The 14,885-nt window shown below is 35.5% G+C and overlaps 1 protein-coding gene across 14 annotated transcripts in view; it reads left to right on the forward strand.

The window, feature by feature from the left end:
• The window catches only part of GRIA4 (glutamate ionotropic receptor AMPA type subunit 4), a 361,930-nt gene that overhangs the window by 261,876 nt on the left and 85,169 nt on the right, over positions 1-14,885 (forward strand). For all 14 annotated transcript variants that reach the window (XR_002335616.1, XM_021062721.1, XM_003129821.5 and 11 more), the window contains 2 exons: positions 7,577-7,630; positions 13,418-13,576. Coding sequence is in view for 13 of the 14 variants with exons in the window: in XM_021062721.1 (XP_020918380.1) it covers positions 7,577-7,630; positions 13,418-13,576 (213 nt within the window). In the remaining variant the exon portion in view is untranslated. The remainder of the gene's footprint in view (positions 1-7,576; positions 7,631-13,417; positions 13,577-14,885) is intronic.

Below are 14,885 nucleotides of genomic sequence, written 5' to 3' on the forward strand. Positions count from 1 at the left end.
AGATCTGGCGTTTCTGTGGCTCTGGCATAGGCTGGAGGCTACAGCTCCGATTAGACCCCTAGCCTGGGAACCTCCATATGCTGCAGGTGCAGCCCTAAAAAAAAGACAAAAACAAAAATAACAGAAAAAAACCTAGTAAAGTGGAGATAATCAATCCAGTACTTAGTTTTAGGTAATAATCATAATTATGCTCAAGAAATTCAGGATTAGAATGTATGAACACAGTGAGAATTTTAAAAGAGTTCAAAATACGAAAAGGAAACAATCAAAATGAAGAATACAATAACTGAAATTTAAAAAAAACACACACACTAAAAGGAATCATCAGTAAATTAGATGATACAGAAGAATGGATCCAATTGGGACAATTCGCCAACAAAAGGAAGTGTTCTTGACATTATGAATTTCATTACCACATTGGTAAGTTTTTTGTTTGAAGGCAGTATTAGCTCAATTTCACCAAAAACAGATCTTAAGCTAAGGCTTTATGTGTAATCAGTTGGTTTAGGAGATGAGAACACACTGGAATGGGAAGTGGAGAAATGGAGTCAATAAAAGATGCATTTATCTAAGAAAGTATCATGTGGGTGACAGGGGCTCACTATAATTTGAAATTAGTGTAAACTAATAATTGGAAGCTAGTGTACAACATAACGTGTCAGAATCATCTCACTTGTGGGGCAGAGAAGTTGGAGTATTTATGCATCAGCTCCTGTCAGTCATTGTATGAGGGCTGCTAAGGAGAATTCCCTGGCACTTCTGACCTGGTCTCCCTGCCACCAAGGGCAAAGTAGGCCCTAGAGACAGGAGTCAAGGAAATTTAGGTGCTGGCAGTTAGAAGGTGAGCAAGCATGCACTGAAATAGTAAAAGGAAAAGCATAGGTGAAGCATCAATATTGTCTATTACATTAACTAACAGTACAGACATAGGAATTTAAGAATTTAAGTCTATACGAAATTCAAGGGTCCAAAGAAGGATGCGTTAAAATCTTTTGCTTGTAGTTAGTAAGCTTCTGCTAGGAACTTCCAGTGAGAGAGAGATCGCTACTTTGAGAAGCAGCGGACAATCATGCTTTACGGACAATCCTCTTCACTCCCTCTCCTCCAAAAAGGAGTCTGTCCTAATTAGAAATTTTATAATTTCTAGCATTTCCAAGTATAGAAAAAAATGCACATGTGTATATACCTCTTTCTCTTAAAATACATGAAGAGAGATTTCATTCCCCATCTTCTTCCTAAATCGTTTCTCACACTAAACAGCCTTAGTCCTTTTTGGTTGGCGATTCTTTATTTTCCTCTCCCCATCTGTGCATCATACTGAGGGCCTGCTGTTATCTTACAAAACTGTAGTTTAGGTCTAAATCTTGTCTGCAACAGTTCTTTGCCTTATGTTTTACTTTTGAAAGAACTGAAGTAAACTTATCATTCTAAAGCTTTTGTTTTAACCTATAATAAAATATTTTGAAGCATCTTAAATATCCACATTCAGGGAACATTTGGGAATTTGGAATGTCTATAGAAAAAAAATGATTAGTGACAGTGTTTGCCCTCATTATAATATGTTTCCAACATTTGCCAGGCATCCTGTCCCTATCACCACCAATATATTGCACTGTTTTCTCCAGTCACTGAATTCTCTGGAACATAGTAACAATAATTCCTGGGAGAAGAATTTCCAGGTGACTTATAAGATAAAATTAAAAGGGAAACCAAAATCATTCATACTTGAGTGTGCCATAAAAAGCTGTAATAATAGTTTGAGGTAATATAAGCTCTTATCTAGAAAGACATCTGAGTATGTTATAAATCATTGATATATATAAAGGGTTAAAAATCAGTTATGGCTTATAGACAAAATTATCATTCATTTGAGAGTCTCAAATTAATCTTAATATACTAGCATTTGTGACATTTATGTCCTCATTAACTTCTTTATTCATCCATTCAATCAGTATTTATTTAGTATCTATTCTCTCTTTAATTTTTTATTTTTTTAAATTGTTATTTCCCCAATACATTTTTTTCTACTGTACAGCATGGTGACCCAGTTACACATACATGTATGCATTTTTGTTTTTTGCATATTTTCATGCTCCTTCATAAGTGACTAGACATAGTTCCCAGTGCTCCTCAGCAGGATCTCATTGCTAATCCATTCTAAAGGCAATAGTCTGCATCTATTAATCCCAAGCTCCCAATCCACCCTACTCCCTTCTCCTCCCCCTTGGCAACCACAAGTCTGTTCTCCAAGTCCATGATTTTCTTTTCTGTGGAAAGGTTCCTTTGTACCATATATTAGATTCCAGATAGAAGTGATATATGGTATTTGTCTTTCTCTTTCTGACTTACTTCACTCAGTATAAGAGTTTCTAGTTCCATCCATGTTGCTGCAACTGGCATTGTTTTGTTCTTTTTTGTGGCTGAGTAGTAGTCCATTGTGTATATATACACCACATCTTCCTAATCCAATCATCTGTCAATGGACATTTGGGTTGTTTCCATGTCTTGGCTATTGTGAACAGTGTTGCAGTGAACATGTGGGTGCATGTGTCTTTTTCAAGGAAAGTTTCGTCTGGATATATACCCAAGAGTGGGATTTCTGGGTCATATGGTAGTTCTATGTATAGATTTATAAGGTACCTCCATACTGTTCTCCATAGTGGTTGTACCAGCTTACATTCCCACCAACAGTGCAGGAGGGTTCCCTTTTCTCCACACCCCCTCCAGCATTTGTTATTTGTGGACTAATTGATGATGGCCATTCTGACTGGTGTGAGGTGGTATCTCATGGTAGTTTTGATTTGCATTTCTCTAATAATAAGGGGTGTTGAGAATCTTTTCATGTGCTTGTTGGCCATCTGTATATCTTCCTTGGAGAAATGTCTATTCATGTCTTTTGCCCATGCTCCTGGGTTGGAGAAATTAATATTGTAAAAATGGCCATACTACCCAAAGCAATCTACAAATTCAATGCAATCCCTATCAAATTACCCATGACATTTTTCACAGAACTTGAACAAAACAATCCAAAAATTTATATGGAACCACAAAAGACCCAGAATTTCCAAAGCAATCCTGAGGAATAAAAACCAAGCAGGAGAAATAACTCTCCCATACTTTAGGCAATATTGCAATGCCACAGTCATCAAGACAGTGTGGTACTGGTACCAAAACAGACATACAGACCAATGGGACAGAATAGAGAACCCAGAAATAAACGCAGACACCTATGGTCAATTAATCTTTGACAAAGGAGGCAAGAACATAAAATGGGAAAAATACAGTCTTTTCAGCAGGTATTGCTGGGAAACCTGGACAGCTGCATGCAAATCAATCAAACTAGAACACACTCTCACACCATGCACAAAAATGAACTCGAAATGGCTGAAAGACTTAAACAAGACACCATCAAACTCCTGGAAGAGAACATAGGCAAAACATTCTCTGACATCAACCTTACAAATGTTTTTTCAGGTCAGTCTCCAAAGCAACAGAAATAAAAGCAAAAATAAACCAATGAGACCTAATAAAAATGACAAGGCTTTGCACAGCAAAGGAAACCAAAAAGAAAACAAAAAGACAACTTACAGAATGGGAGAAAATAGTTTCAAGTGTTCTCTCTTTAAAACTACCTTATTCTCCTAACCAAATAACACCACTTCTCCTTAAAACCCATGACATCCCCTTTACCCTGCTTTGCATTTCAGTCATTTCTGTTCGAGTCGTATCCCCTATGAGATAATAAACACCCTTGTAACAGCAGCACTGATTTACTTTATAGTCCTTGAATCTCCTTAGCCTAAACTTTAATAATAGAATTAAATTTATTTGAAAGCGGTATCAAGGAGTTCCTGTTGTGGTTCAGCAGGTTAAGAACCTGATATAATGTCTTTTTCTTTCTTTCTTTTTCTCTTTTTAGGGCCACACCCATGGCATATGGAAGTTCCAAGGCTAGAAGACAAATCAAAGCCGTAGCTGTGGGCCTATGCCACAGCCACAGCCACAGCAACGCAGGATCTGAGCCATGTCTGCAACTACACCACAGCTCATGGCAACACCGGATCCTCAGTGCACTGAACGAGGCCAGGGATTGAACCTGCAGCCTCACAGATACAAGTTGGGTTCATTACTGCTGAGCCATGATGAGAACTCCCATGACATAGTGTCTTTGAGGATGTGAGTTCGATTCCTGGCCTTTCTCGGTAGGTTAAGGATCATGATGTTAGTTATAGATGCGGGTTGGATCTGGTATTGCTGTGGCTGTGGTATAGGCTGGCAGCTGCAGCTCCAGTTCAGCCCTTAGCCCAGGAACTTCTGTATGCCGCAGGCGCAGCCATGGGAAGAAGAAAAAAGAAAAGAAAAGAAAAAGAAATAAAACTGGGATCAAGAAGATAAAGTATCCTGGATCCATTTTTCTCTAATTTTAATAAATGAATAAAGATTTAGAACTCACATTCATAAACATCAATTATGCCATAATTTGTTAATAAAACAACTGCTGTGATCACATCTGGGGTTTACCATATTCATAAACATAAGCCTCATTTTAGAGATTATTCATTTCACCATCTAGTGGTGGATACCTGGCAGAGGGACCATGATCTGGCCTTACACTATAGCCATACTCAGTCAGGGAAGTGGGTGTTCAAAGGCAATGAAGCCTTTGTAACAGTTTGTCTAGCACATTTGTTTTTCCCAGCCAAGAATGGTATTCTCTCTAGCAATACTAGCCAAGTAAATGAGTCTTCAGTTCACTGCTCCTTGAGGCTCTGAGTTTCCAGAATATTGATACATATCAAGCTCTGCAGGGCACTTTCTGCCAGGATTTATGTCATTTTCAGTTGTCTGTGGTTTTGTTAATTCCTCACCTCTTGAATATGTATTAATTAAGCTTTAATTTATTATAATTCTTTGTTAGGCAATCTAAAACCGAGAGTGATTTCTTCATGGAGATTCTAGTTCAGAATTTCCACTGGTTCCACATCTTTTTAACATTTACAAACGTTTACACTTTAAAATGAATTTAAAATAAATCAGAGGTTATTGACTATGGCCACGCAAAAATTGCAAGCTGAGAATATTGAGAAAGAAGAAGCAGAAGAAGTATGGGGGCTTAAAGAGAGTACGTAGAAGATTTAAATAGCCACACCAGAGAAAAGTTATAGTGAACCAGCAAGAGATAAATAATGGACTGCCAAGTGGCAACAATCCCTGCTGAGGTCAAATAGCGGGAATCTCTAGTAACACTCAATAATAAAGTATATAGTTACATGAGGACCAGTCATCCTTGATAACTATCTTTGCACAAGCTGTATCTGAGATTCCCAGAGAATAAAAGGGCTCCAGCCTGCTCAGCCCATGCTAAATCACTCAGGTTTGCATTACCCGATAACATGACTAATTAAACTGTTTATGTTCCAAACTTCCTCTATACGCCTACCTATTTATTGCTTGTCTTCATCTTTATGATGAGATTGTCAAAGGAAATTCAGTTTTAGATAAATTATGGGCTACCTAAATCTGGCAATAGAAAACAAGTCGAAATGCTATGTAGAACATTATAAATTCATAGTTGAGCTTCCAAGAAAGTAAAGGAACTCTTCAGGGCCAAAAATGAATGATGACTTGCTGGAAGAAATTGTCAGATTGGGTAACCTGATGGGATTTAATGCTCACTCAAGAATGGGAACTTGGAGTTCCCGTCGTGGCGTGGCGCAGGGTTAACGAATCCGAATAGGAACCATGAGGTTGCGGGCCTTGCTCAGTGGGTTAAGGATCCGGCGTTGCCGTGAGCTGTGGTGTGGGTTGCAGACGTGGCTCGGATCCCACATTGCTGTGGCTCTGGCGTAGGCTGGCGGCTACAGCTCTGATTAGACCCCTAGCCTGGGAACCTCCATATGCCGAGGGAGCGGCCCAAGAAATGGCAAAAAGACAAAAAACAAAAAACAAAAAAAAAAAAGAATGGGAACTTTGGGCTAAGTCAAGGCAATAAGTTAGACCTTAGATCCCACATAAAACCAGACTATGGAAGGACAACACCTCAATAAAAAAGAAGAGTAGGAGAAAATCTACTACCTATGCAAGGAGTCAACCAAGTGTCTTATAAATGTTTTTTTGTCTTGGCCTGAACTCAGTGTGGGGAGAAAGATATCTTCTGTGAGAATCTTTGATCACACCCTTCTTTAGGCAGATTGTAGTTTGAATTTAAACCACACCCTGTGATCTGGGAATATAGATGAGAAATTATCATAAAAGTGGCCCTAAGGCTAGTGACACCAACATTGTAGTATCTGTTAGAAGGAAACACAAAATATCCTTGGAAGGATATTTTACAGGATATTGGCTGAGAACTTCCCAGAATTGTTGAAGTGCAATACTCATAGTCAGGAAGCATAAAATATCCTCAACAAATTAAACAAAAATAAAAACTAAAAGTCCAAACTCACTGTAATGAACCTATAAGTCTTTAACAAAGAGAAGGCCTTAGATGTAATCAAAAAGAAAAGATGAGATGAGTAGAGATTCCTTTTTCCCAATAGCCATGTATGCAAAACAGTTTTCCAGCATAATTCATATGTTCTGGATTTAAAATAAAAGGGTTTTCCTATGTTTCATACACAAGTTACTAATTTACAAAGAATTATTTTTAGAAGATAGTAAAATACTAAAAACAATTCAATTTTTTCTTTAACGATGGAAGTACATGAAAATCTTATTTTCTCATGTTACCTTTGAGGACATTATAGAGGCTATGAATCTGCTCATTAGTAACTATCATCAGATTTTCTTTCATTAAAGAAATTTTCAGTTTCATAAAATAAAAGTTTCAATTTCTAAAAGAGAAATAAAATTGTACTCTTTTAAAAACCCTATTAATTTTTCTTAAAATTTCTGAGTATCTAATTTCCTAAACATTCCTAAAATCTTTCATAGGAAAAAAAATGAATCTAGCAGAGAGAAAAGTCTCTTGATGTTTATTATAGTAAAATATTGCTATATCCATATACAGGTGAGAAGTAACTAAGTATTCCATAGTATAGAGATATCTAAAAACAGAGATTGTGCCTTAGAAAAAGCTTACTTACTTTTCAGGAGGACAATCCAATCTACTCATAGAAAGTCATCTTCATCAGTTGAAGACACCTAACAGTCCATCATGAATTTCTATAAATTATCCATAAATGAAGTACATCTAAATCCTTTGAACCAAAATAATTTTGTTTCTTATGTTATTCCTTTGTAGAAATTTATGTAAACTATTGGTTTGTTTCATAACATTCTCATTCTCTTTAAGGGGATTATAACATAGTAATTTTCTGAACAAAGTAGAGTGAAATGATTGGTGATTCATACAGTGTGATTGAAATTAGGGTTTTGTTTTGTTTACTTCAAGCACTTAATTTTTAATATGGCTTATAAACTTCTTTAAATTAGGATCAACACTTTTACAAAGAAAACTATCATTTTCTTGTCCTCTTTCCACATGGGCTTATGCTAGAATAGTTAAAATTCTGGTTTTTTAAAAGTATAATTGTTCATTAAATTCATTGTCTCATATTTCCTTATATCTTCACAGATTGTGAGTGTTGGAAAGCATGTTAAAGGCTACCATTATATCATTGCCAACTTGGTAAGAATTCTTTATTTTCTATTTTTCGTAAGAATTGCCCAGAAATTCAAATAAACTGTGCCTTAAAATAATGCTCTAATAAATTATTAGACTATGTTACTAAGATTTTTATAACAACATAGGATAATATTTTTATGTGCCAACAAAAAAGTTCTCAATGGTCAATCTATGGAAAACGTGGAAAATTTTATTTAAGCTTACCTGAGGGTTGTAATGGAGGAGAAGCGGTATATTAGAAACCTCTGAGGACTCCTCTGCCCAGTAGAGTTCGAAACACAAGTTTTTCTGCACAAGTTAAAGGTAAAAGCATAAGGTTTTGAGATAAAGGGTCATACATCAAAGAAACATATTGACAGTTTACATGGCCCAACAAAGCAAGTAATGGGTCATTGTGACCCTTTACAGGATTGAGAAAGGAATGTAATCTTCTAAGGAGTTACCTTGCTGATGCCAGGAAGAAATTGCTTTATTCCGTTGTTGTGGTTCCGCACTCCTGTGTCTTCTAAGAGGATGTAGTTAATGTAGTAATGTATAGTGCAGTTCATAATGCACACTAAAGGGGAGGAGGTACTGGTGCAAATGGCAGAGAAATTTTTATGTTAAATTTATCTTGTCCTGCCTTAAAAACAATTATATTTCATTAATTGCAATGATCTTTATATTTCTAACTCAGTATATTTCGATGCAGATTAGCTTGATATCTTCCAAAGTGACCTTCAAAACTAATTCTATTTCTTTTACTATGATATTATTAGGCAAATTAATTAAAAATTTTAAAATTAAAGGAGTTCCTGTTGTGGCTCAGTGGTTAACGAATCCGACTAGGAACCATGAGGTTTTGGTTTCAATCCCTGGCCTTGCTCAGTGGGTTAAGGATCGGGCATTGCTGTGAACTGTGGTGTAGGTTGCAGATGCAGCTCGGGTCCTGCGTTGCTGTGGCTGTGGTGTAGGTTGGCGGCTACAGCTCCGATTAGACCCCTAGCCTGGGAATCTCCATGTGCCACAGGGGCAGCCCTAGAAAAGGCAAAAAGACAAAAAAAAAAAATAAATATATATATATATATATATTTAAAATTAAAGATTAAAAATTAAACTCTTTCTGCACTGGGAACTATGTCTAGTCACTTATGATGGAACATGATAATGTGAGAAAAAAGAATGTATACATGTATGTATAAGTGGGTCACCATGCTATACAGTAGAAAAAAAATTAAACTCTTTAAAAATTGAAGAATAATGGCTTTTTCTCTAAGTGATAATCTATGAATAAAAGCTGTTAATACTTAGGGATTTTACAAGAATGATTAAAAATGATGACCCATGTTTTTTAATTTTATGAAAAACAAGATCAAAGTGGGTGTATATAGAAGTCTTTTGAATGGGAGTAATTCAGATCTCTCAAATTATGTCAACTTTCCACATATACATACATGGTTATTAAATAAGATACAGGCATTGGTGTAAAATTCTTAAAAATATAAGGCAAGTCTTTTTAGGGTTCTTGGCAAGGCTCAGATATTTTTTGTTAACTTTGCAAGTGTAGGGGAAAACTAGCTATGCAAAAAGACATTCTTGCTTTATTAGAATATTATCTTCCCTAAGGGCTTGATCACAAAAGTGGTTTAATCCTAGAGAATTTAAGAATGTAATCCTCTTTTTCTCTTTTCCTACCACATATATTTTTGGTGAGGATCTTGTGCTCAAAGCAGGAAAAAAAACAAAGGCAATCTGAATCTCTGCAAAAGAAATTCATATTTATCCATCCACTCTTGTCATGTGGCAAGTGAGCCATCACACTTTGAGACGGGAGTTTTCAGTCTTTAAAATGATTTATATTTCACTATGAAGTCAAAATATTAAAATACAAAAAAATATTAAAATGCAAAAATAGTCTTATTGTATTACATTTCTTGAACAAAGTATAATTGTGTTATTTAATATTATCGTGAAAATACTGGAGTTCCCGTCGTGGCAGAGTGGTTAACGAATCCGACTAGGAACCATGAGGTTGCGGGTTCGGTCCCTGCCCTTGCTCAGTGGGTTAACGATCTGGCGTTGCCGTGAGCTGTGGTGTAGGTTGCAGACGCGGCTCGGATCCTGCGTTGCTGTGCCTCTGGCATAGGCCGGTGGCTACAGCTCCGATTCGACCCCTAGCCTGGGAACCTCCATATGCCGAGGGAGCGGCCCAAGAAATAGCAACAACAACAACAACAACAACAACAACAAAACAAAAAAAAAGACAAAAAGACAAAAGACAAAAAAAAAAAAAAAGAAAATACTGAGAAATTTTGACTTGTTTTTTCCATTGCTTTAAGTAAAAGGCCTATAGCCTAGATGTTTTCATATATTTTATAAAAAATATAAATCTTGAAGTGAATTGTGTTATTAATCACTATAAGAGAGAGATGTTTACTTATGTGACATATAATGTCACAATGACACTATACAAGGAGACTCCAGCAAATGGTAGGTTTTACTAACATATATTCTTTCCGAATAGTAAAATTCAGGAAAAAAAAAAAAAAAAAAAGATCCAGTATGTTATAGAATGTATGCTATCATGCCAGAATGGAATTTCTGACATTGGCAAACCCATACAAAATAGAAAGAATTAATAGTTATAACACCCTAATAGGTGTAATAGCCTGTATTGAACAGCCTTAGTAGAGGGCAACATATTCAAGTTATCTATATAATGACTAAGTAACAACATATGAAGTAGAAAAGACTGATTTAGTTGGAGGGATTAAGATGGAGACAGGAAGCTCTTGAACTTCCTTCCTCCTAGAGACACACATACAGAGCAGTTCCACTGAGAGAAATCCAGGAACTAGCTGAATGACTCCTACACATCTGGCAACTGAGAAAACAACCACATGGAAATGGGTGTGAGTTTTTAAAGCTGCCATCAAGAGACAACCCCAAAACACACTTAAGTCTGAAAGCCGATGGGCATGCATCCACAAGACTCACATGCCTGTAGAAAACAAAGAAACCATTCTCAGTAGTCATATAAGCACTCATTGCACCTATCCCTATAGCCTCAGCACAAAAGGAACAGGCAAAAACATTCATCTCCCAGTCTTTCTCTGGAAGGGGATTGACTTTGCGACCTGCTGCCTGAGAGTTCATCTTCAAAGGGTCTGGCTTCATGCATCTAGGACATGGTTGTGATCCTCCCTGGAGCCTGAGGAACTATATCCAATCACTTGTTATGGAACATGATGGTGAAAAAGAATGTATATATGTATAACTGGGTCACATTGCTGTATAGCAGAAATTGACAGAACATTGTAAAGCAACTATAAGAAAAATTTTTGAAGAATGAGAAAGAATGAAGATAACTAAAAGGACTTATGATACACCATCAAACAGATGGAGGAGAGAGAGAACATTTCAGAAAATATGTTCAAAAAATAATGGCTGAAAACTTTCCTAACCTTTTGAAAAAAAAATTATACACCCAGATAAAGACCAAAAAATACCAAGCTAATCTAAAGAGACACATTGACACACATTATCAAATTAAAATTGTCAAACATTAAAGAGAATCTTAAAAGCATCAAGGAAAAATGACCTGTACAAGGCAGCCACTATAAGACTATCAGTGTACTTTTCAGCAGAAATTTCACAAGCAAAAAGGGAGTGGGACAATATATTCAAAGAGCTGATAGAAAAAAAAAAAAAAACCTGCTAACTAAGAATATTCTACCTGATAAAGTTATCTTTCAGAATTGAAGGTGAGGTAAGGAGTTTTCCAGCAAAAAAAAGCTGAAAAGGTTGATCACCATAAGTGGCTTTACAAGATATGTTAACATTTCAAGCTGAAATAACACAAATTAGTATCATGAAAACATACAAAAGTATAAAACCCATTGGTAAATGTAAATATATGTAGATAAATTCAGAATTCTCCAATATCGTAATGGTGGTGGGTAAATCATTTCTTTTTTTTTTTTTTTTTTTTTGCTATTTCTTGGGCCGCTCCTGCAGCATATGGAGGTTCCCAGGCTAGGGGTCCAATCGGAGCTGTAGCCACCGGCCTACACCACAGCCACAGCAACGTGGGATCCGAGCCGCGTCTGCAACCTACACCATAGCTCACAGCAACGCCAGATCGTTAACCCACTGAGCAAGGGCAGGGACCGAACCTGCAACCTCATGGTTCCTAGTCGGATTCGTTAACCACTGCGCCACGACGGGAAATCCCCGTTAAATCATTTCTAAGGTTAGAAGACAAAAGTATTGAAAATAATTAAAACTATAATAATTTCCTAATGGATACACAATATAAAACATATAAATTGTGACATCAAAAAAATAAGAAGTGGGAGGGTATGTATAAAATTGTAGAGCTTTTGCATATGTTCATAGTTTAGTTATTAGCTTAAAATGGATTGAATAAGATATAAGCCTCATGGTAATCACAAAGAAAAAACCTATAGTAGAAACATAAAAACATATCCCTATAGTAGAAAGTAATCAACCTGTAGTATAAAGTGATCAAAACATATCACTACTGAAAATCATCCAATCTTCCACAGTAGCAGAAGACAGAAACAATGCAAGAAAGAAAAAAGACATACATATACACACATATGTATGTATATACAAAAAAAAAAAGACACACATATATATACATACATACATAGTAGGCATGACTAGCACCAAGTCTAGTTGGTTTTCAGATTGTCAGCAATTCTGAGTCTTTTGTGATTTCATGTAAATTTTAGGATTAATTGTTCTAGTTATATGAAAAATTAATTGGGATTGCATTAAATTGATTGTAGATTGCTTTGGGTAGTATGATCATTTTAGCAATACTGATTCTTTTGACCTAAGAGCACAGGATATCATTCTGCTTTTTAATTTTTATTAGAGCATAGTTGATTTACAATGTTGCGCCAATTTCTACTGTACCAGTAAAGTGACCTAGTCATACATATATACATATATATATACATTACTTTTCTTATATTATCTTCCATCATCCTTTTCTTTGAATCATATTCAATTTCCTTTATCAATGTTTTATAGTTTCCACAGTATAGGTCTTTCACCTCCTTGTTGAAATTTATTCCTAGGGATTTTTTGGTGCAATTTTAAAGGGGATTTTCTAACTCTTTTCTGATATTTATTGTTAGTGTAAAGAAATGCAAAGGATTTCTGTATATTAATCTTGTGTCCTGCTACCTTGCTGAATTTATCAGTTCTAGCAGTTTTTGTGTGGAGCCTTTAGGGTTTTCTATATATAATATCATGTCATCTGCACATAAGGACAGTTTTACCTCTTCCTTTCCAATTTGGATAAATTTTATTTCTTTTTCTTGTCTGATTTTTGTAACTAGGACTTTCAATACTATGTCGAATAGAAATGGTGAGGGTGGACATCCTTGTCTTGGTCCAGATTAGTGGGAAGGCTTTCAGCTTTTCATCATTGAATATTATGTTGGCTATGGGTTTGTTGTAAATATTATGTTGAGATATATTCCCTTTGTATCCACTTTGGTGAGAATTTTTAGCATGAATGGATGTTGAATTTTATCAGAGCTTTTTTTCCAACAGTTGAGATGATCATGTGGTTTTTGTCCTTTCTTTTGTTCATGTGGTGTCATTTAGATTTTGAATGGCATAATTTAACAGCTAAATTGATGTAATTGGATCTTCCACCTGTTTCTAGCCATCACTGTATTATAAATCTTACTGGTTATTAATTTTTTACCACTGAAGAATCAAAATGTATAATAATGAACTAAACTTAATAAACTGTGATATTGATTTTTATAGGGATTCAAGGATATTTCTCTTGAGAGATTTATACATGGGGGAGCCAATGTTACAGGATTCCAGTTGGTAGATTTTAATACACCTATGGTAACCAAACTAATGGATCGCTGGAAGAAACTAGATCAGAGAGAATATCCAGGATCTGAAACACCTCCAAAGGTATTTGGTTTTTTTCATATATTTTTTTTAGTATGTTTTTCAGTTTAAGGTAGAAAGTTACTTATGCAATTCTTCTAATAATAGTTTGTCAGGCATAGAGTGACATGGGGCAGAAACATTTTGTCTCTATCCCTGCAGTACACATCCCTTAATAATTTCTAAATTTCTATAGACATTAGCTCAAGTAGTTTACGATTATTACTTTGCCAGTCAACTTCTATGAAGAAATTGTATGCTTTTTAAAGAAATTTTATTAACTAAAAACATCAAATTGTGAACAACTAATGGTAACTATTCCACCCAGAAAAAAAACTATATTTAGAAGGTTATTTACCATGAGTAGAGAAATTGGTAAATTGGTAAAAAGGTAAAATGTACAAGCTTCTGCAAAATTTCTCTTTCAAATTTTCAATAAAAGGTCATATTGTTTAATCTTCTCTGACAGACATTGCAGTAGTATGTTCTTGGTATCTGCAAAGGAAGCTGGTAAATTTCTGGTCATGAGCACGTTTTTTTTCCCACCTGAAAAGATAGATGACTTCCTTAGATATCATGTAAATAATGGCATAATGTCTCTTCAGCTCCAGCTTAGTGGTTTTGAGCTCCTACATAATGAAGCATCATCATTTTAAACAAATTTTACCAATATCTCACTAACAATGTATTCTTGTAAAAAGTTTTCAAGTATCACTTTGAAATTCAAGCCTAGAAAATTATTATCTAAGGGTAGAGAATCTCAGTTCTTCCTTTTCCTAATTATAAAACTTTCTGTACAAGCTATGTCAGTTTCTTCTCTGTAATATAGGAATTTGGTTAGTAATACCACTTTCACTACTCTGTAGAATCATGGAATTTCAAAACAAAATATCCACTAATGTGTCAAGGACCATAATCCAGCCTTCTGATTTTGCAGATTAATATATGCAAGATAGTTAATGGTATGTTAGTTGGCTGTCCCTGATTCAAGGACCAGGTTTGTGTCAAGGACCAAATCATGGGCTCCCTGAGTGTTAGACAAGTGCATTGTCCACTATGTTATACCACTTCTCATGCTTAGATAATACATATGAAAGCTTATTAAAAAGTCAAAAAATTTTCAAGATGCAAACTACCTTCAGGATTAAAAGAACCTTAAGAAGTCATTTAGTCCGCCTTTTGCCTTCAAGCTTGTTCAGAGAACAGTCCCCAAAGCTCATTTATATCAAGTATGAATACACCAAGAGAAAAATCTGAAGCTTCTTCTGAACTCAGTTCTAATCTGGACAGTTTGCTATACAGCCTGCTCCCCTCATTCTGTCATACATCATAC

This window comes from Sus scrofa, chromosome 9, assembly GCF_000003025.6.
Source record: "Sus scrofa isolate TJ Tabasco breed Duroc chromosome 9, Sscrofa11.1, whole genome shotgun sequence".
In the NCBI taxonomy this organism is placed as follows: Eukaryota; Metazoa; Chordata; class Mammalia; order Artiodactyla; family Suidae; genus Sus; species Sus scrofa.